The 20,917-nt window shown below is 50.6% G+C and overlaps 1 protein-coding gene across 6 annotated transcripts; it reads left to right on the top strand.

The window, feature by feature from the left end:
• The first annotated feature begins 1,121 nt into the window (after positions 1-1,121).
• On the top strand, positions 1,122-19,329 carry ASXL1 (additional sex combs like 1, transcriptional regulator). Of its 6 annotated transcripts, XM_017822616.1 has the most exons (13): positions 1,133-1,227; positions 3,920-4,070; positions 5,857-5,939; positions 9,036-9,144; positions 10,233-10,353; positions 10,428-10,522; positions 10,857-10,950; positions 11,216-11,368; positions 11,767-11,930; positions 12,017-12,113; positions 12,598-12,703; positions 13,128-13,743; positions 14,484-19,329. In XM_017822616.1, exons 3-13 carry the CDS (start codon positions 5,884-5,886, stop codon positions 17,370-17,372), a joined length of 4,500 nt encoding a protein of 1,499 aa, XP_017678105.1. In that variant the 5' UTR covers positions 1,133-1,227; positions 3,920-4,070; positions 5,857-5,883; the 3' UTR covers positions 17,373-19,329. The 6 variants fall into 6 exon arrangements, with proteins under 6 accessions (XP_017678103.1, XP_017678104.1, XP_017678102.1 ...); XM_017822614.1 differs by lacking the exon at positions 3,920-4,070 and having other exon boundaries at positions 1,122-1,227; positions 10,236-10,353; XM_017822615.1 differs by lacking the exon at positions 3,920-4,070 and having other exon boundaries at positions 1,122-1,227; positions 10,470-10,522.
• The last annotated feature ends 1,588 nt before the right edge of the window (positions 19,330-20,917 follow it).

Below are 20,917 nucleotides of genomic sequence, written 5' to 3'. Positions count from 1 at the left end.
TCCCTTTAAAAAAAAAAAAGTCTCCGGGTAAACTAAGTGGTTAAATGTGAGCAGAACTGCAGTGAGTTTTGTAATGTGTGTGTGTGTGTATATACATATATATATATGTAAATATGAGTAGAAAATGCTAGAAGGTCCAGAAGGGTCTGGAGCCCAAGTCTAATGAGGACCAGCTGAGGGAGCTGGGGGTGTTTTGCCTGTAGAAAAGGAGGTTAAGGGGTGGCCTTATCACTCTACAACTCCCTGACGGGAGGGTGTATCCACGTGGGAGTCGGGCTCTGCTCCCAGGTGAACAGCGACAGGAGGAGAACAGAGTCTTAAACTGTGCCAGGGGAGGTTTAGGTTGGACATCAGGAGGAATTTCTTCACAGGAAGGGTGCTCAGGCATAGGAATGGGCTCCCCAGGGCAGTAGTGGAGTCACCGTCCCTGATGGTGTGCGAGGACAGAGTGGACGTGGCACTCGGTGCCATGGTCTGTGGTTGATGTGGTGGCGTTCGGTCACAGCTTGGACCCGATGACCTCGGGTCCTTCCCAACCTAAATCATTCTGATCCTGTGATAACCCCGATGCCAGAACGCGAACAGTCGCGGCTCTCACCCGGGGGGCTATCGCAGGGTCTCGGCCCCGGCCCCCTCCCCAGCCCGGTCCCACCGCCGCCCCCGGCCCGGGCGGTGCCGCCCCCCCACCGCGGCCATGCGGCGGCAGCGGCCTCTCCCGCCATGCCGCGCGGAGCCCGCCGGGACTTGCAGTCCGCGGGCCGCCTCACTCCCACGGTGGGTCCGCCCACGTGGACTACAACTCCCGGCGGCCCTTGCGGTTTGTTTTCCTTCAAATCATCCCCGGCACCGCCCCCCTGGTCCCCGCCCCTCCGCTCCCGCCGTGTCCCGCCGCGGCCACCGTCGCCGGGCCCCGCCGCCCCGCCCCGCTCCCGGCCCTTTGACCCCGTTGTTATGCCGGGCCCGAGCCGCCGCCGCCGCCGCCGCCGCCTCCTCCCGTAGCGCCCGGAGCCGCCCCCGCCTCGCGCCCCGCCCGCCGCGCCCGCCGCGCCCGCCCTGCCCCGCCCCGGCCCGGCCCGGCCCGGCCGCCGCCCGCCCGCCCGCCCGCCTGCGCGCCCAACGGTCCGCGCCCGCCGCGCCCGCCCGCGCGGGAGGAGGAGGAGGAGGAGGATGAAGGAGATGAAGCAGAGGAGGAAGAAGGAGCGCACGTGGGCCGAGGCCGCCCGCCTGGTGAGGCCCGGGGTGGGGGCGCTCCGAGGAAGGGGCGCGGGGGCTCGGCTGGGCCCCGGGGCCTCCCCGCCGCGCCCAGCCCCTCCCCGAGTAACGGGGCCGGCGGCGCCGCCATCGCCGCCGTGGGGCCGAGCCGGGTCCGGGGCCGCCCAGGGGGTTGCGGACGGTGCTGCCCGTGCCGGGCCCGGACCCGGGGCCGCCGGGGCCGGGGGTCTCCTTCCCGCTTGTTTCCCTTCCCCGGCCCGATGGGAAGGGGATGCGCCCCCGGCGCGGTGCGAGCGCGGCCCCCCGGCCCGCCGGGCGGGCTCCGGAACGAGCTGCCCGCCCTCCGCCGGGGGTCCCTGCGGCCTCCGCCGCCTCCCGCCGGTCCCGGCTCCCGGGATGGGCTCGGGAGGTGCCGTCCCGCAGCGGGTCGGTGTGTGCTGGGCAGGGTTGTGGGGACGGGTTGGTCCATTCTCCTCCTTTCGGATGGTTTAAGGCTCCGTGGAGCGAACCTGAGCCTCTGGAGAGAGCCCGGCCTGGAGCCCGGGCACAGCTGCTGTCAAAAGTTTCTGGTTTAATTAGCGGGGCTGCGGGTTCCCTCCCTGTGCTGGGCTGCCCTGGAGAAGCAGCTGTACGGAACATCCCTGAATCAGCCCGTATTTGGTCACTTTTGGGGTTGGGAGACATGGCCACAGGTATGTCTTAGTCCTTTTGTCTTAGGGAATCTCCTTGTTGAGGTCTTCCAAGTTCCAAGCCCTGCCCTGCTCCAGTGGTGTCTGTGGGAATGCTGCTGTTGTTGGACTTCCCTCTGTGAAGTGTTTGAGTCAGATCTGTCTTGGACCCCAGTTGTGAACTAGGAAATGTAACAAGAAAAATAACTTCAGTTCAACAATCAGGTGCTGGTCAGAGGTTTGATTTAAGAGCTGCATGTGGAGGTGTTTAGGCTGGTTGCTTGGCAGTTGGGTGGCCAGAGCTGGCTGGAGAGAGCTGGTTCTCTCCTGGTGACACAGTGACACAGATCTTTGCAGGTGCAGGAGTGCCAGTCCACGGAGTAATGGATGATCCAGCTGCTTGTAGTTGGGGTGAACAGATCCATGGTTTCCTCCCCATAGCCCTGTCAGTGGTGTTCAGTACATATATTCCTCCTGTGTAGCCCACGGACTTCTGCAGAAACAGATCTACAGGGCTTGAGGGTGGTTGTTTTCTTTGTTTTCTTCTGTTGCCGTGTGTGTGTTTTGGTTTTGCCAGCCCAGGTTATGGCTTGGAGCATATAAACATTCAGAGGAACAATGTGGGTGAGTCCAGGGAGACTCATGTCTGGTACTGAGGATGTTAAGGATAAGTCTTTGTGCTCCCGAGTAAGATTTCTTTGGCTATTGGAGTGTTTTCTTACTGCTTGCCAGGAAGAAACCTAATCAGACAAGCATCTGTCTTCCAGCAACTTGCATCATCTTTTGTGTGTAAATTATAATATTTTAGACCCACGTGGCTTTGCTTGAAAAACCAAAGAAGGGCTTAGGGCAGCCTCTGTGGAACTTCACTGCAGGAGCCTGGTGGTCTGGGTTCTCCATCCTGCATTTCTCCTTGGGATCCAGGTTCTGTGAGCCAGGTGTGTCACTGCAGGTGGCAGGGATGCTTTCCTGGTAGGTGACCCCAGGGGCAGAGGCTGTGCCATGTGACCTCAAACAAAGTCAGCTCATCCAAACATCCTGAGCCCTGACAGATGAAAAAAAAATCAGTATTTATAGGCTGCCCAAAGCAGCACATGAGACACTGACTTTAAAGCAGTCACCTAATACATCTCCTCAGCCTCACATGATGGGGAAAGGAACTCTTCACACGGTTCCCTTCACCTGTCTTTTGGCCAGAACCTCAGGCACAGTGGGTGCATGAGGTGTCTAAGCCTCAACAGCATCTTAGAGCCATTGATGAACCAGAAATAGAACGATCTCATACTAGATTATCCACTTAGAGGGACCTACAGTTGCGTAGCTGCACTTCCAGCTTGCAGGACTGATTGTAAATCCACTAAAAATAGATCTTTATTTCACACTAGTCTTACACATGCTCCCTGTCAAAATGCTTTTAATTTCCCTCTCTGACGTGCACTGGTATATTTTGTATTCCTCTCAACGTTTCTGAGAATCACAGGCAAAAGTGCTTTTCAGGGTTGCTACTCCTACAGAGCCAAAGCTCTGCACTTTCCTTAAAATAAGCCTTTAAAGATTCGTCTGGATCCCCAGAGCCATGGCACTATCCCACAAATGCTGTCAGAACTGGATGCCCAGTAAATTAATTGGGGAAGTGATGTAAACTTCCATAATTGGGGGCACAGGAATCCTTGGCTATAAACAGTGGAGGGGGGGGAAAATTCTGTTTTGGGGGTAAGGAATAGCTAACAACTAACGCTGAAGTTGTAGCTCTGGGTGGGAAGGTTGACGTGGCAGTGGAAGTGTCAGGTTGGAGAAGGATGGAGGGCCAGCTCTGGGGTTTGGTGCCTAAAGCTTGCAGGATCTTCTCTCCCCCAGTTCTTCCATTAAGGGCTCTGTACACTTAACACAGCTCTTGATTGGAAATTGTTCCCCTGAGTACAGATTCTTTTATCCGTATGTAAATGCTCCTTCGTGCTCAGTTCTAGGCCGCGTATTTCGCTTGCTGTGTCTGTCACTAGAGAGAGGTTTGAATAATTCCCTGATTTTTTTTGGAACAGGCGTGTTGCGTTTGGCGGATCTCGCTGGGCTCGGGAGCGATGCATTTCCCCGTGTCAGCTGTCTGCTGCCTTTGAGTGATGGGGTGACAGCTCAGGAGGGAAGCATGGAGACCTTGTGACCTGTGGAAGGAGGAAAAAGTGTGATGGAGCTGTATGGAATTAAATTAGTTTACTGTCTCTGAATATGGCTTATCACTCGCTTTGATCTTTGCTTTAAACTCTTTGTGTTTGCATCGGGTTTCAAATCAGGTTAGTTCTCAAATTCCCTTCCCCATCCGGGTTTTTCCCTCATTCTCAGATGCTTGTGAGCTTCAGGCATCTGCAAAATACCTGTTGGGTGGATATGATTTAAGAAATTCCTTTTATAGAATCACAGAATGGTTTGGATTGGAAGGGACCTTAAAGATCATCTCCGTTCCAACCCCTTGCAAGGCGCGGGACCACTTCCACTCCAGGTTGCTCCAAGCCATGTCCAGGCTGGCCTTATCACAACATATTGTTGAGGTGCAGAACTGGAGTGTCATGGGTTGGGTTCTTCTTTACTGGTGGAGAGGTTTGGAGGTGGGATGGCTTGGAGGTGAAAATGGAGCCCTGCACAGCTTTGGGGTGTTTTTGCACGTGTCCTGTTGCCGTGGCTGCCACAGTGACTCACTTCGAGATGTCGCTGATGGAAATGGGGCGTTTGGGTCTCTCCAGTCGGTTCCTACATGAGTCAGACTGAGAGACAGCACCGTGTTGCTGACTCCTACAGCATGGGGACAGACAACACCGCAACATCGGGGGAATTTAGACCAGGGTTATGATAAAAAAGTTCCCGAGTGAATTGCTGCTTTTCGGGCCTGTTCCAGGCCATGTCCTGTGGCTTTTCCAGACCATGTCCTGTGCCTGTCTCACCCTGTCTTTCCTCACTCAGCCCCAGGTCTGTGAGCTCAGTGCCTTTGCATTCCGAGAGCAGCACTGTCTGCTGCCGGGGAAGGCAGGAGCCGGCGTGTGGTCGGCAGCTGTAGGGTAATCTGCTCCCAGAGAAGCAGCGTGGTTTACATCTACTGCAGCTTATTTTTGCTCATTGTTTCCTGTTTATGTGGGTAATCTTCTTATCCACAGAAATGTCCGGTCCTCTCTTTGAATCCTTGAGTTCTTGCTTCTAGACATTTCAGAGCACTTAAGTTCCACAGGCTTTAAAAGAAAATCAAGTAATAACCTCTTTAGTTCTTTGGCAATTCTATTCTTCATATAATATATGGAAGGATGATTTATTATTTATTTTGTTGCTTTTTAATATCTGATTTTCCTCATTTTGTATCAAAGGCAAACACTCAGTCTTTTTAGTGTCTCCAACCCTGTTTTTTTCCAAATCCTTTACTGTTATTTTGTTCTTTTCTGAATTCTGTCCTTCTCTGACATGAATTCTGACTCTTAGCTCTGGTTCCCTTCTTGGGATGGAGCAAAGATGAAATGAATGCAGTAATCCAAGGAAAGTACACTATTTGACTGTATGGCTGTGCTAAAAGTAATACTTCTAGTGGCAGAAAAATACTGGATGCTTTGTGGAGAGGTAGGAGAACACTCTACATCATTAAAGGTCACTGACCTGATGTTCAGTTTTGAAGGTTTATGTGGCAGCAGCTTGGTCTAATGTATACTGAAGTCTACTGGGCGTCTATAGTCTATAGTAAAGCTTCCCCTGGGGTCAAGGCCAAATTCTGCTGTTTTTTCTCCTCTGTGTTTGTATTTCAGTTCATTAGGGACCAGATGAAGGTAAAGCCTTTTGTGATGCTCACTGGGATCTTGAGGTAGCCTGAAATTTTACTGTGTGTCTTTGCAGATGAATCAAGTTTGAAGAGGCACATTATTGGGTCTGGGCCACAGCTGATGGACTAGTGCTGGGAATGCAGAAGCCAATTCTGTAATGACACATGGTCTTTCTGTCTTTTCAGGTGCTGGAAAATTACTCTGATGCTCCCATGACCCCAAAACAGATTCTGCAGGTCATAGAGGCTGAAGGACTAAAGGAAATGAGGTTAGTATTGATGATCTTGTCTAAACCAGCATGGAGCATGGGGGAGGCAGCGTGTGAAGGCTTGTGTTGCTTCGTGCAGTTCTGCCTCATCCCCAGCCCACTTGGCTTCCCTTTTTCCAGCCCGGTAATTTCAGATGACGGTACAGACATTCATATACAGGTTGTGGGGTTTTTTCTTTGACAATAACTGAAAGCTGTTTGTGGATTTTTTTTTTACAACATAGAGAGTCCCTTCACCCATCTGTTGTGAAATAAATGCCTCTTGCAGATCAGACCCCTGCATTGTGCTGTACTTACCACTCACTCGTGTGGTTCTCTCATGAGTAGCTCCCAGCAGTTTCTGCTGTTGTGACTCGAGTTTGAGAACGGTTTAAGTTTTGTCTCCTCTGATGCTTCATTTCCAGAGCAGACATTATGTTTTAGGAGACTCAAGTCAGTCTTCTTTATTTTATGTCACTACACTGTCTGCTGCTCAGATTCTCGAGCGCTGAGAGAGCGCAGCTCACATGGTTGTGGCTCTTGGCATTGATGCCCATCTCAAGGTGGTTTTGGTATGGAAAAGAACCTGATATAGAGCCTTGGAAAGGGCAGAAGTGGGAGACTGCTTTCCTTGGTTAAGTTCCTGTGAGCTTCCATCTGTTTCCATGACAGTAGTAGAAATACAGAGTGTCTTGCAGCTCAAAGAAAGTGGGTAACTGTGATAGTCCAAATGCCTCAGTTAGTGCTGCCTGGCAAAAAAAAAAAAAAAGGAAGTTTGACTACCAGAGACAGAAAAAGCTGCTGCCCAGGGAGGGACTTCTGGGGAATCCAGATGCATGGGCTGTTTCCAGTCTTGCTTCCCCCTCCCCTTGTTTCTGTGGACTGTTTTCCACCCTGATGTTTGCGTTTCCTGAGCCTGTACTTTACCCACCTACAGAAGGTAAATTGGTTTCTCCTAAATGTTAGCTTGTTTCTGCTCCTAATTTGTGTGAAATCAGGAAACAGCTGGGGTGGTTTAAACAGTGAAAATCAGTGACATGTACAGAAGTGTTGGGTGTGGGACCTGCCCTTGTTTGGAGAGGTGCAGGGCCCATGTGTGCAACTGCATCAAATTTGGAGCTGTTGGAATGCCCACCTGCCAAGGGCTTACCAGAAGGGTGGAGAGGGACTTTTCACAGGGGCACATAGTGATAGGATAAAGGGGAGTGGCCTTAAGGTGAAGGAGGGTAGATTTAGATTGGATATGAGGAAGGAATTCTTTATTGTGAGGGTGGTGAGGCCCTGTCACGGGTTGCCCAGAGAAGCTGTGGATGCCCCAACCCTGGAAGTGTTCAAGGCCAGGTTGGATGGGACTTAGAGCAACCTGGGCTAGTGAAAGGTGTCCCTGCCCATGGCAGGGGGGTGGAATAAGATGGTCTTTAAGGTCCCTTCCCAACCCAAACCATCTTCGGATTCTATGACTCTTGTTGAGGAGATCTTCACTGGTTTGGATATGGGCAGTGGTTTCACAGCCATGAGTAGAATTCAGACAGATTTTAATGAGGACTTTCATACAGTTTTGCTTCAGTCAGTCCTCTACAACTCTCACATCAGTCCTGTTACCTAAGCAGGCAGTTGCAGATCTCTGTGCACAGGCTGTCCTCTGCCAAAGGTAATAGCAGGGCTCTTCACACACAGAAATTATCCTGTGCTTTCCCAGTTTTTACAAGTGGCCTGTCACAGTGTATAAGTAAAGACCAGACTTCAGAGCATGTGTCAGGTTAAATCCCACAAAGCTAACTAATTCCTTTAAAGGTCGGTGGTTTCCCTTGGGATATCTGCTTTTCCTTCCCCGGTCATTAATTCTCTGCTGTAAGAAAAGATTGTTTTCTTCAGAGCATGATTGTTCACAGAATAAAGGCAGTGAGCCTGCCTGGTTGATCGTGCAGCCGGCTTGCTGGTGCTTGTATAGAAGCCTTTCCTGAAACTCCATTTCCTGAAGGAAATAGCTCAGTGCCTCGAGATGTTTTTCCCTCTGAATCAGTCCTGAGGTGGGGCTCCCCAGTTCAGGGGTCACAGTGCTCTGCCAGGAGGGCCATGTTCCATATGGGACACTGATGTTCCCATGAGGCTGGTGCTCGAGCCAGGACATTGGGCCCAGCACCATACTGAGTTTAGCGACTTTAACAGAGTTTTAACTGTTTGTTTTTCTCTTGTTTCGGGGAGATCTACTTTGCTGTTTTAATGGAGCTCTGTGGCTGGCGAGTGTGCTTGGAGCATCTGGTAAACACAGAGGGGAAAGCACTGTCTAACAGGACACCAGGCTGGAAATTTTATTCACGTTATCTAAAAGTGATACAGGGTAACTTTGCCTGTTGCCAAGGCCTATGAAGGAATGTCCAAAACCCAAACACATTCAGGGTGCAAACAGAGCGTTCTAAGTTTTCGATTTGAGGATGATTTTCTTAGAAGTATTTTATCTCGATCCAGTTTTCGGTTTCACTTTTACTAAAAATGCAGTCAGTGCTGCTGTAATGTCTCTTCCAGATAACTTTCTGCCTGTACATGTGGGACTGAGTGGAAAACACAATATTACGTGGCACAGCAGCTCCGTTGGTGTGAGTGTAGGATGGGGCTTTAACCAGGGGGGTACACAGAACCTGTGAGTGAGTGAGTGCATCAGAACCTTCATCTCGAGCTCTGCTTGTGCAGTTTGGTCTGTGACATGTCAGGGAGACATTCCAGTAACACGTGTGTGTGCAGTTTGTTTGCGTCTTTCTACTGATGAATAAATCTGGGGTTTTTGTAAAGTCAATCCAACACTGAAGGTTTCAAGCAGAGGAGGGGAGGAAACAGGTAATAAAAGTTAGAAATGTCTACAGCCAGATGAGGGCAGCTTAAAATTGGTGTCACATTTCCTGTTTGCTGCCGATGGCTCGGTGTGATGTGCTGAGGCTGGTGTACAGGTCAGAATGAAAGCACTGACACTGTTCTGACTGAAGTGTCCGTCCCATAAAGTTTGTGACATCACCTCTGTTCCCCTCTGTCAGCTAAATGGTGCCCTTTTAACCAGATCACTCAGGCTGTTTTCTTGATAAACCCACCTCTTAAACTATTCCCTCCCTTCCTGTGTTGCAGTGGCACGTCTCCCCTGGCCTGCCTCAACGCCATGCTCCACTCCAATTCCCGGGGAGGGGACGGGCTCTTTTACAAACTGCCTGGACGCATCAGCCTTTTCACACTCAAGGTAAATGCTGAGCTCTGCTCCCAGCTGTGAGTTCTGCTCCTTGTGCAGGGCTGAGTGTTACCTGCCACTGAGCATCAGGGGCAGTGTGCTGCAGGTGGGACTGTCATGTGAGAGAGAGTCTGGAATTCATTATTTCCTTGGAGCTTGTGCCTTTCAGCTATATTCAGCCATCTATGATAAATAACTTTAAAAAAAACCCACTATTTTTTTCTTGAATTGCACAAGCAAGATAAATCCTCTTATTGCAGTACCTGGTGTCCACTCAGGCAGCTGCTTATTGGAACAGTCCCATGCATTCCCTTGCTACCAGCCACGAGGGAAAACAGCCAGCCAAGGAATTAAATTGGTCCAAGAGCTTGTAGCAACAAGTAAAATCTTGATAGGAAAATGCATATTTATTCTTTTGGTTGGTTGTTTTGTGTTCCACCACATTCAGTGTTATTTAGCATCAGTATTTTCCTCAAATCTTGAAGTCTCTCTGGAACGTGTTTTTTTAATTTTTCATTTATTGTCCCAGTAATCTTAAATATTGAAAATGTTTCTGGTCTTGGGCTTTTCTTTTGCATTGTTTTGTACTGTTGGATTCCCTGATGAGTATCAGCTTGATAGACAACAGGTATCTCAGCTGTTTCATTTCCATCTATTTTCTGTTGTTAGAAAATCTTGTTGAATCACCTTATTTTGCTAAAAATAGGTGGCATTGAAATGGCTTTGCTTGTACAAGTAGAAGAAAAATCTCCTAAGCTTACTGTCTTAGTATTTGGCTCCTCTAATGCTACCTGTCCTTTCTTAGCAAGAATTAGGTAGTTCTTTTTAATAGGATCTCCTTGCTTACAAAAAATTTTGACAAATTATTAATCTTTTTTATTGAATTAATTATTATTAACCTGATATTTTGGGGGTGTGAATTAATCGTCTAGGAGGGCTCTATGACCTGCTTGTAGTTTAGGTGACTTCTGTTCTGTTGTGAGCCCAAATGTACTTTAAAATAATCTTTCTGCATCAAGGATTAAGGTTAAAGGCTCCCACTGGTGTAAGTCTGGGAGGGAGGGAGGGCTGTATCCACCTCAGTTGTGTTTCCCCTCTAGAAGGATGCCTTGCAGTGGTCCCGGAACCTGTCAGTGCCAGAAGGGGAGGAGCTGGAGGACACAGCAGATGCAGAAAGCTGTGGGTCCAACGAAGCCAGCACTGTGAGTGGTGACAATGATGGTAAGTGTCTGGTGGCATTAACCCTAAACTCTAGGGCCTACTCCTGTGTCTGACTGAGAGCCCGTCTTTTTCAGTGTCTCTAGATGAAACCTCCTCTAACGCCTCCTGTTCCACAGAATCTCAGAGCAAGGGACCTGCTACCAGGGAGAGCTACAGAACCGCTTCCCAGGTAGGAAAATGTGGGACTAATGGGAAGAGTGAAGCCTCTCAAGGGGAGCTCTCGTGTCTGGTGGGGTGGTGTGACAGGGACTAGTTGTGCACAGGTGCCTCAGAGTTGACGGACTGTTTCCTTGGGTGAGGAGTTGGCAGGATGGGGAGGGATCATGTACAGGAAGGCAAAGTTGAATACTCTGCTAGTCCTGAGTATAGTGACATCTGAAGATTTGCCTAGGAGCCGCCAGTTAGTTCTTTAACCAAAGAACATGCTGTTTAGAAGATCATTTTACTCTTCCCTAATGCCTTCAATTCCTTTGTTTTGTTTTTGGTTTCTATCTGGCCTGCAGACAACCAAACAGAAGAAAAAGACGGGTGTGATGCTGCCTCGGGTGGTGTTAACCCCGCTGAAAGTAAACGGGGCACACATGGAGTCTGCCTCGGGTGAGCATGGCTTTGGGAGGGGGTTCCTAATGACCTCACAGATCTCTCTCAACCTCCCAGTCATCCGTGTTTGCTTGAGGATTTCTGTAACGCCTGCTGAGAATGAGTGTGACTGCAGAGAGTTGTGTGTATGTTTAACTCCATCAAAATTGTTGGGCAATACCCCATAATAGCAGATCTGTTAGTAACAGATAATTCCTGCATGTTCAACCACTCTCCCTCTGGCTGTTCTTTGTGTATTTTTATGAGGTTGGTTTGCTTTTAGGGTTCACAGGAAGGCACGCTGATGGGGAGAGCAGCAGCACATCCAGCAGCAGCAGCAGCTCCTTGGCCTTGTGCAAAACCAGCCTGCGCAGTAGGACAGAGATAAACAGGGATCCTCCACAGCTGCTGAGGGGCATCCGAAAGCCCACGGCTGGTATGTGCCTCTGGTTACAGGTAGAAGAATAATCGGTGATGTTGACTCTGAGAAAGGAGCACCAGGATCTCTTCTCTCAGGAGGCATTTGATGATCTGAGGTCGCAGGCCAGGCTTTCCACCCTGAACGTTAGTGAGACAGTTGCTTAAAAGTTTGCCTGGTCTGAAGAGAAGCATCGAGAATTGTACCTGAATATGGCAGAACTGTGACCTCATATTAAAATTCCAGATGTGTCTATTAATTACTGTGCTGGAGTCATTCTTCACACTTGCATACTGCAGTCTTTCTCGTCTCTCTTGCTCCTTTCGCTGTAGTAGTTTAAATTAATTTCCTGCCTATCAGGCTGAAATACTTATATACAACCATGTTAATTTTATTTCCCTGTCCTTAAACTCCAGGGCAAATGAAACGGAACAGGGGTGAGGATATTGACTTTGAAACCCCTGGCTCCATCCTCGTCAACACAAACCTGCGGGCGCTGATCAACTCCAGGACCTTTAACGCGCTCCCGTCGCACTTCCAGCAGCAGCTGCTTTACCTCCTGCCCGAAGTGGACAGACAGGTATGAGCACTCGGGTGTTTTCCCTTCACTGGTTGCCCCTTGAGTGTGGAACAGCTGGAGCAGACGTGTCCTGTGTGTCCTGGTAGGTCGGGGCTGACGGGCTGATGCGCCTCAGTGGCAGCGCTCTGAACAACGAGTTCTTCACCCACGCCGCGCAGAGCTGGAGAGAGCGGCTCGCTGACGGTGAGTGGCTCTGCTTTCCTGGGGAGTAGGTGCTCGTTTTACAGGATTTTTGTTTCTCTTTTGCGGTTAACGAACAGAAATTTAGTCCAGCTTTGCTGCCTATCCAACTATGTCACCTCCAACTTTTCTTCTTCCTTTTCTTTTTTTCCCCTCCCTCCTTTAAAATCAAAGATGTGATTTCTTTTGGTGCCATGGGACTTTTCAGAGCTAAGCGGTGAAGGTATAAAGTAGTGCCAGACTTATCTTTCCTTGAATGGTGGCCTGTGTCTGGTTAAAGATGATTTTTTCCACACTTACTTGAGGCTGTGTGACCACCATCCTTATGGAGCTGCAGGCAGCACATGGATCCAGAGTAGGGTGGGGAGCAGGGTGGTACCAGCCTGTCCTTCATAGATACAGCTGCTATACTGTTCAAACACTAGAGGCTGCATTTGCAGAATCAGTTTTGTTTGGAACTGAATTTTAGTCTCTTGCTTCCATGTAGGTGAATTCACCCACGAGATGCAAGTTCGAATCCGGCAGGAGATGGAAAAGGAAAAGAGAGTGGAGCAATGGAAAGAGAAGTTCTTTGAGGACTACTATGGACAAAAGTGAGAAATTTTACCTTGTCTATCCTGTTTTATCCATGTTTATGCAGGTGGCAGAGTGAGTTTCTGTTTGATGATACCTGAGCAGATGCAGCATAAACTCCTTGAAATATACGGGTTGTCAGGTGAATCGTTCCAGGTGTTGCTCCGGGAAAATCCTTAGTGGAATTGGCTGGGTCATAGAATTTTGTGACCTATATATTTTATGTCCGAGACAAGTTAATATTACTTGTTTTTCTTTGCAAATATTTACATTTTCTTATTTTTCTCATCCCCTGTGATAGCAATGTGGTGAATGTGCGGGTTCTCCCCTTGCAGGGTGAGTTAACGAGGGTTTGATGAGTCTCTGCCCATGGTGGTGCTATTCAGTAACACTGAAATCGGGGTGGCCTTCGGGTCTGAGCTGGTTTTTGTGTTTGCCCCACAGGTTGGGCCTGAGCCAGGAAGAATCCCAGGAGCAGAATTCGGTGCAGGAAGATGCTGAGAACAGGACAGAGCTGTCTGTTAAAGGAGAAGCGAGGCTGCCCCGTGGGCCGACCACGCGGCAGAGGGACGGGCGCTTCCGGAAACGCTCCCGGGCCGACCTGCGGTGCCGGGCCAGGAGGAGCCTGTACAGACTGCGGGAACCCGAGCACACAGAAGCTCCCAAAGAGCCTGCTCCCATGGGGCCAGATTCCTCCCTCCATAAAGAGCCAAAGCCTGAGACAGACCTGAAGAAAGATGATCTGACCAGCCCCTCAGCTGCAGGACTGAAGGCGGAGAGTTCTGAGCTGCACCTCTCTCCAGAGACTTCCAAATCACACAGCAAATCGGAAGATCCGTCGCTGGCAGCTGGGAACAGAATTCCCAGTTTGCCCCAGGAGAACTCTGCTCAGGAGTCCAAGGAGCAGAAGAGGAAAAGCTTTGAGGAGGCTGCCTCCGCGTCCTTCCCCGAAAAGAAGCCCCGGCTTGAAGATCGTCAGTCCTTTCGTAACACAATTGAAAGTGTTCACCCAGAAAAGCCACAGCCTACTAAAGAGGAGCCCAAAGTCCCACCCATCCGGGTAAGAAAGAGCTTTAGAGCTTCTGGGTGTCTCAGGTTTGCCGTGCTCAGCAGCATCAAAACATTACTAAAACGTCAAGTGTTGCCACCTTACGGGAAGGAGTCGAAGGGTTTCATTGGTAGAGCTGGTGAAATGCCTCTGATTGCCACAGTCTGCTGTCAAATTTAGACAGGCAAAGAATGTAAAGTCATCCCAAGGTCTTTGCACAAGAGCACAGGGTAACCTTGACTTGCTCCCTTGGTTGGCATTTCTGTGGATACAGAAAGCACTTTGCCTGAGATGAGCTGATTTGTAGCAAAAGACCTTCAAATTGTGTATTTTATCCTGTGTAGTTCCTCAGTTGCTTTTTTTTTTTTTTTGACAGAATCTCAGTATTCCTTCTGACTTTTTCTGTTTTGACTAGAGGTATCCATTTTGGTAGCTCCAGGGTGGTCATCCTGGTGTAGGGGAGAACAGTTTGATATGTCTGAAGACGTGAATGTAAATAACTTGCTTTGTATTTGCCTGTGGGCTCCAGTAAAACAATATTAGTGTGAACTGAGCTTTACAGAGCACAGAGCAGAGGTTGCAGAAACGTGCTGCTTCTCTGTATAAAGTAGTTCCCAAGTTGAAATTTGAAATTTTTTATTGAATTCTCGTGAGAGGAGTTGCGATGAGAACTGTGATGAGCAGGTGCCAGTAAAAGGCGTTTCACTGGAGGTGGCCGGCATTAGAACTAACTGCTCTTCCCTTTCTTTCAGATTCAACTTTCACGTATTAAACCACCCTGGGTGGTTAAAGGTCAGCCCACTTACCAGATCTGCCCCCGGATCATCCCCAGCACGGAGCCCTCCGGCCGGGGCCGCCCCGGGGCCCGGACCCTCGCAGACATTAAGGCCCGTGCTCTGCAAGCCCGAGCCCAGCGCGAAGCCGCCACCGCCGCCATCGGAGGAGGGGGTGGCCCAGGCGGGGGGAGAAGCACCGATGAAGGAGGAGGTGGAGGAGAACCCGGCAGGCGTTCCCAGCACAGGAGATCCAAGAGAGCTCATGGAAAGCGTGCGTCAGATCTACAACGAGCACAACTACAGTCGCCTGTTCCTCTGAGCAGAGGGAAGGCTGACCCTGGGGGGGCTGCTCAGGAGGCCAACGTGAATTCCTGCCTCTCTTCCAGACAAGACTGCTCTTCCTCAAAGAGCGAGAGGGGTGGCCTTCCAGGCTGTGCTGCAGGTGCTGGCTCAGGGGACGCTCAGCCCGGTGATGGGTCACCCAGGAGGCCATTCCGTGATGCTGTGACTGAGTCATCCTTGGACAATGTGACTCCTGAGAGGCCGGAGGAGAGCCCTGAGCAGCTCCTTTGTGACCCAAGGACCGAACCCCCACCTTGTGCTACGTCTCCAGAGAGCACAAAGCTGGGATGTGCAGTTCCTGTGGTGACCGGTCTGTGTTCTGGGGGGCAGGGAGCAGGGGTCAGTCCCACGGGAGACAGGGCTGTGGTGGAACTTGGAGATGTTGGTGCTCCCACCATACAGCTGGATTATCCTTCTGATGTAAAGGAAAATTCTTCCAGTTATCCTTTTCTGCCAGAGTTGTCATTGGGTGGTACAGAACCCCATGATCCAGAGACAGTGTCTAGGTTTAGATTTAACAGCTCTGAAACTTTTATGGAAAAATGTGGTGCTGATAGTAATACCTCCAGAACGGTGACTGCTGGAGTGAAGAAAGTGATTCCTGTGGCGTGTGACGCTGCCCAGCTGCAGGCAGGGAAAGGCAGTGATGACAAACGGTGTAATGAGGAACAAAATGCAGAGGCTCTGGTGCAGCCCTCTGTGCATGGTGGCTTTATTTCTCAGAATAGGAGAGATACCTCTGAAAAGCTCCTGCAGCCAAGGGAGAGGTGCCTCAGAACAGAACCAGGAAACGCACACCAGCCCCTGGGAGAGATGCAGGAGCTGAAGGCAAGTGGAGATGAGGAAATACAGAGTACACACAGTGAAACAACAGACACTGCTTCCGACTGGGAAGGGGACGTGGCTGATGAGAATGTGGAGGTGGAGATGTGCTTCAGAAGTGTCAGCTGTAGGGAGGTGGCTGGGAAAGGCTCTTCCTTACACAGCAGCAGTGAGAGGTGCAATGGGATTAGGTCAAAATTGTCTGTGGAGGCAGATAGTCCAGCCTGTGCTGGGGACTCCCCTGCACCCCCATCCCAGAGGTGGGGACCCCCCGTGCCGTTGCCCCAGAAGGCCGAGCGTCCGGCCAGCTCTGCTCGGCCCCTGTCCTCCATCGAGACCAACAACCCCCTGGTGATGCAGCTGCTGAAGGGGAAGCTTCCACTGGAAGAAGTTCTCCCAGTGTCTCACATTGACATCAAGCTGGAAGTTGCACAGCCAGTGCTGGAGAAGCAGTCGGAAAGCCTCTCCCTGCACTTGGACAGAGGCAGCAGTCACTGCTTCAGCAAAGAATCTTCTCCAGAGGTAGGAATAAAGACAAGTGCCCGAAGCAGGAGCGATGACATCCACTCAGTGAGATCTTCCACAGATCCCCAGGAAAAGACGTGTGGATCGGCGGCAGCATTGCCTAGAGCAGAGGATCAGGCTGTTCCAGAAAAACATTCCAAGGTTGGCTCTACTTTAAGCTGCCAAGACCAACTGGCAAATGTGGCAAGTGCCTCTCTGAAGCCTGAAGATGTGGGCCCTCGGGAAAGACAGTTTTCTTCCTGTAGCTTTGAGGAGCAGAAGGAGTTGTCCAAGGTCCACCGGGTGCCACAGCAAAACCCCTTAACGAGTGTCATGGCAGGTAAAAGCCCGGAGAAGGTGAACACCTCTACGGAGCCTCTGTTTTTATCTCCAGCCGTAACTGCTCTTGGACCAAACCAGACAGGAGGTGCATCAGTCAATAAAAGTTACAGTGGAGTTCAAGGCAAAAAGCTCTTTGGTTCTGGTTTTCCTTCCAACCCCAGCATGAGGCTGCATCATTCCAGGGCTTTGGATCACGGTTCAACCATGGGAACCTTGTCGCCCAGCAAACAGATTCCCTTGGACAAGGGCTGTGCATTGGGAGAAGGAATCCCAGCTGCCAGGGAGGAATGGACTTCAAAGCAGCACAGCAGCACACCGGGAGGGATCAGAAATGAGAACGTGCTGGTGTGTAGCAGCCCAGCCAAGAGTAATGCAGAGAACAGGGGGGATGCAGCCCAGCACCCCACGGAGCTGGCTGGGCACACACAGAGCGAACCACTGGTCGTGGACTGGCCTTTCTTTAAGTTTTCAAGGGATCCAGGGAAAGGACAGAGTCACCCTTTGGAGCCTTCGTCCATCCCCTCTCAGCTCAACATCAAGCAAGCATTTTATGGGAAGCTTTCAAAGCTGCAGCTCAATTCCACCAGCTTTAATTATTCATCCAACACTCCGGCTTTCCCTCGAGGCCTTGCTGGGAGCGTGGTGCAGCTCACCCACAAAGCGAACTTTGCTGCGGGCCGGGGCACGGCCCTGGCTGTGCAGATGTTTGCTGACAGCAGCAGCGTGGAGGAGATCTCCTTCCAGTGCTCGTGCAGCCTGAAGGCCATGATCATGTGCAAAGGCTGCGGCGCCTTCTGCCACGACGACTGTATAGGACCCTCTAAGCTCTGTGTATTGTGCCTTGTGGTGAGATAATAAATTATGGCCATGGGACAGGTTGTATATTCAGTGTGTGTATTTTGATAATGACTGATCCTAACGCCTGTACACAAAAGTACACAAAGTACTCTCTCTTCATAGTAGAAACGCTGTTACACTTTGTTTTGGTGAGGAAAACGTTGACCTGCCTTCCTGTGGAGATCGACAATGCAGAGCCTGTTCCTGTTCACCGTGACACCCTGGTCTGGGTGGGCTGTGCCCCATGGGAGTGATCCTGCTGCTTCCTGCTGTCATGGAATTGCCACCTGTGCTCTGGTACCGTGCTGAGGCTGATGCCGGGGGGAGAGGCCGTTCGCTGTGGCAATCCATGGACCCTCTGTGGAGGAAATCCTTACATCCAAAGGAACTGGAAGAGGGTGTTTGCTATTTCAGGGCTGTGTGAGGTGAGGCCCTACAGTCTTCCACTCTCCCCTTCTGCCATCTCCATTTCTGGTTTGTGTGGGAAGTGCTGCTGTGCGGTGAGGGTAAGCAGAGAGCTGCCCTGCAGTGATGGTCCTGTGTGGTCTTTGGATGCTGCAGCAGACCATGGTGCCCAGGAACATGCTCTGCAGGTGGCTGTGGAGCCATGTACAGCCCACCGTGTGCCAGATGGAGCTGATGTGGAGGATGCAAGAAGAAGAGGAAAAAAAGTTCGGGGCAAGTGCCAAGCAAATGCCTTCTGCTGGCCTGCAGGAAGCTGTGTGGCTGGGGAACTGCCTGGCTGAACTCGTGGCCCAGCAGCTGTGCCTGCCTCCTTTGGCCAACTTCCACAAACTGCTGTGGAATGCTGGAGGTTCCCTGGAGCTCGGGGATGTGGGCAGTGAGCTCTGCACTGCAGCCCTGTGGTGAGGACCTGAACCCCACAGCAGCTGAGCTCCTGCAGGCATCGAGCTGTGCATCTATGTGACCATCACCTAACATTTAAAGCAGTGTTCTTTCCTCTTTTTTTTTTTTAACTTTCTTTTTTTTTATATTTTCATTCTTGGATGTATAAAGTGAATTATTTGGCTCCTGTAAGTATCCTCTCTGCATCTGTTTGATCATATATTTATATGTTGTACACAGTACTGGCCAACTCTGTAAATGGATGTAATGTACATAGAGCATAAAGGGGTCTTTTTTTTTTTTCCCCCTTGGATTTTCAGGCTCTACAGCAGTATTGCATTAAAGTGGTGTTAGTTATTGTCAGAGCCACTGTATTCTGTCTTGCCTGACGTGAGGCTCACCACAGAGGTGTCTCGGTTCCGACAGCCTCCCTGTGCCTGGGTGGACTGTGCTGTGCGGGCTCAAGGATGACCAGGTGGGATTTGCCAACCCAAGCGAGTTCACCAGTTCCTCCTCTAAGCTCTTGGTGGTTGTTGCTGCACCTGAGCTCCCAGGGAATGGCTGTACCTGTGCTGCAGGAAGGTGAACATCCTTGTGCATCCACAGAGGGAGAGCAAAACTGCAACTCTCTTCCTCTTCGGAGCAATTCCTAATCAAGAGTGAATTGCTTCAGTGAGGGGGAGAAGCCGCTGGTTTATTTAAGTGGGCAGTAGCAAGAGTTTTAGGGGGGTTATTTTCATTTTGTTTCTTCCTGTCCCTTTTCCAGCTCCATCCTACCTCCCTTCACCATGCACTTTTTTTCAGGCGTGCAAGTTCCTCTTTCAGACACAAGCCTGAGGGGTGCAACAAGTTCAGTCCCCAAGATGGTTTATCCTTAATGCATCCAACAGCCTCATCCCATGGGAATGAGAGCCCAGTGCCCGTGGCACCCCGGCCCGGGCAGGGCTGCGGTGTCGGTGAGGGCGAGTGGAGGTGTGGAACCTGCTTACCAAAGATGGGGGGCTGGCTCTGCCTCCTGGGGGGCCACTGCAGTGTTCAGCTTGGACTGGTCTGGGGGCAGAGCCCTCGGGGGGGGGCCTGCTCATGTCTGTCCCTTGTGCTATTGGAAAAATAAACACTGTAAAATCTGCTTGTGTGGTTTCGGTCCTTTTTTTCTGAAATCCTCCTCTGTGCTAAGGCAAAGTGGTTTTTCCTCTCCTCTTTTTTTAACTGGGGGTGTTCCAGAGCTCTGCTTGGGTCACTAATGGGGGGCTATGTTGCTGCTTGGCTTCATTAAATCCAGTTTTATGCACTTACAGAACACTGAAGATGGTGCAGTTGCTGCAGAGATGCTGTGAGGCTCTCGGGGAACAGACACCCTGAAGGCTCTGAAAGCCACAGTGTGGCTGTGGGACACTGTGGGGCCCCCCATGGTCACAGGCATCCCTGCCCTCCTGGGGTGATGCCTGTGGGCAGCAGCACCGAGACTGGTCCCAGGGTCATGGCAGGTCCTGCTGTTTCTGCCCTCATTGTTGAATAAATGAATCTAAAAATGTTTCTCAAGAGCATAAACACGTGATGCCAATTCAAGTTTATTGAAACTACCTGAAAAATTACTTTATGGCTGTGTCCTTTCTCTTTTCTAGGCAGTAAGGAAATATCAAGTTATTACATGTCTGGGTTCTCAGGGCATGGACATTCTGTGTAGTGAGCAGGGATGTCCTGACTGGGGCTGTGGGAATGCTGAGATCTGTGTGGTGATACAGTCCTGGACTTCCTCACATTTCATAGTGCTTCCAGCACACAAGAGCAAGGGCTGGGACAGTGGGTGATCCCACGCCAGCTTTTGGGGAGAAAAAAGGCTTTTTTTGTTTTTTGGTAGTTCACTGGATGGTCTGACTCTGGCAGGTTGTCTTGCACACAGTGTGGTTAAAGATCCCAGATAATCTAAATAAGCTGAAAATGAGGAATGCAAAAAATGAGTAGAGTTATTACTTAGCTAAGCATTAAAACTTAATAAACAATCCTTCCCTGTTTTATTGGGGTGAGAGGTGGTGGTGTCAGGATTAGTTACCTCTGGAATAGGACAGGGTTTCAAGAATAAAACCCATTAATGTCAGGATTTCACACAGAGCAAACACACTGTTATTTTTTTTTTTCTCTGTGATATTTCTGTGCTAAGGAACAGATTTTCTCTCTCACAGCCTGGCTGCTGTTAAGGACCAGCTCTGCCATGCTCTGGAGCACCCTGGCTCCATGGAGGGGACATCCCAAGTCAGCCCAGTTACGGGGCCATGGAAGCCTCAGCAGGTACCACCAACTGGTTTGCAACTGGTGGAACCCAGCACTGCTTACCCTTGTGGCTTGCAGCCGTCTCCTGTGCTGCTTTTGAAATTTGGGAGCAAAGCTCAGCCAGAGGCTCAGTTATAAACCCAACGGTGTCACAGACAGAGGAGCATTAGCACTGAGCTCCCAGACATGAAGGAATTCCAGGGATTCTCCATTTGGGATGTGCTGTCACCATCCCAGGTGATGGTTTACAAGCACAAATGTTTAGGTGGGACCTGCTGGCCTCACTCCTGGCTCCAGCTGCAGCAAATCCCAGGAAAGGGTCTGCCCACCCTCCCACCCGTGGGCAGCTGCACTTCCAAGGAAGGTGCAAACCCCCCCTTTGCCTCTCTGGGTCTCCTGACAGTCAGACTAGGAGATCGTATCTACACAGCGCTTGAAGAGGAACA

Source organism: Lepidothrix coronata, unplaced genomic scaffold, assembly GCF_001604755.1.
Source record: "Lepidothrix coronata isolate B3197 unplaced genomic scaffold, Lepidothrix_coronata-1.0 Scaffold99, whole genome shotgun sequence".
Taxonomy (NCBI): domain Eukaryota; kingdom Metazoa; phylum Chordata; class Aves; order Passeriformes; family Pipridae; genus Lepidothrix; species Lepidothrix coronata.
The sequence above is the reverse complement of the archived record's forward strand: the minus strand, read 5'-3'. Positions and strand labels throughout refer to the sequence as shown.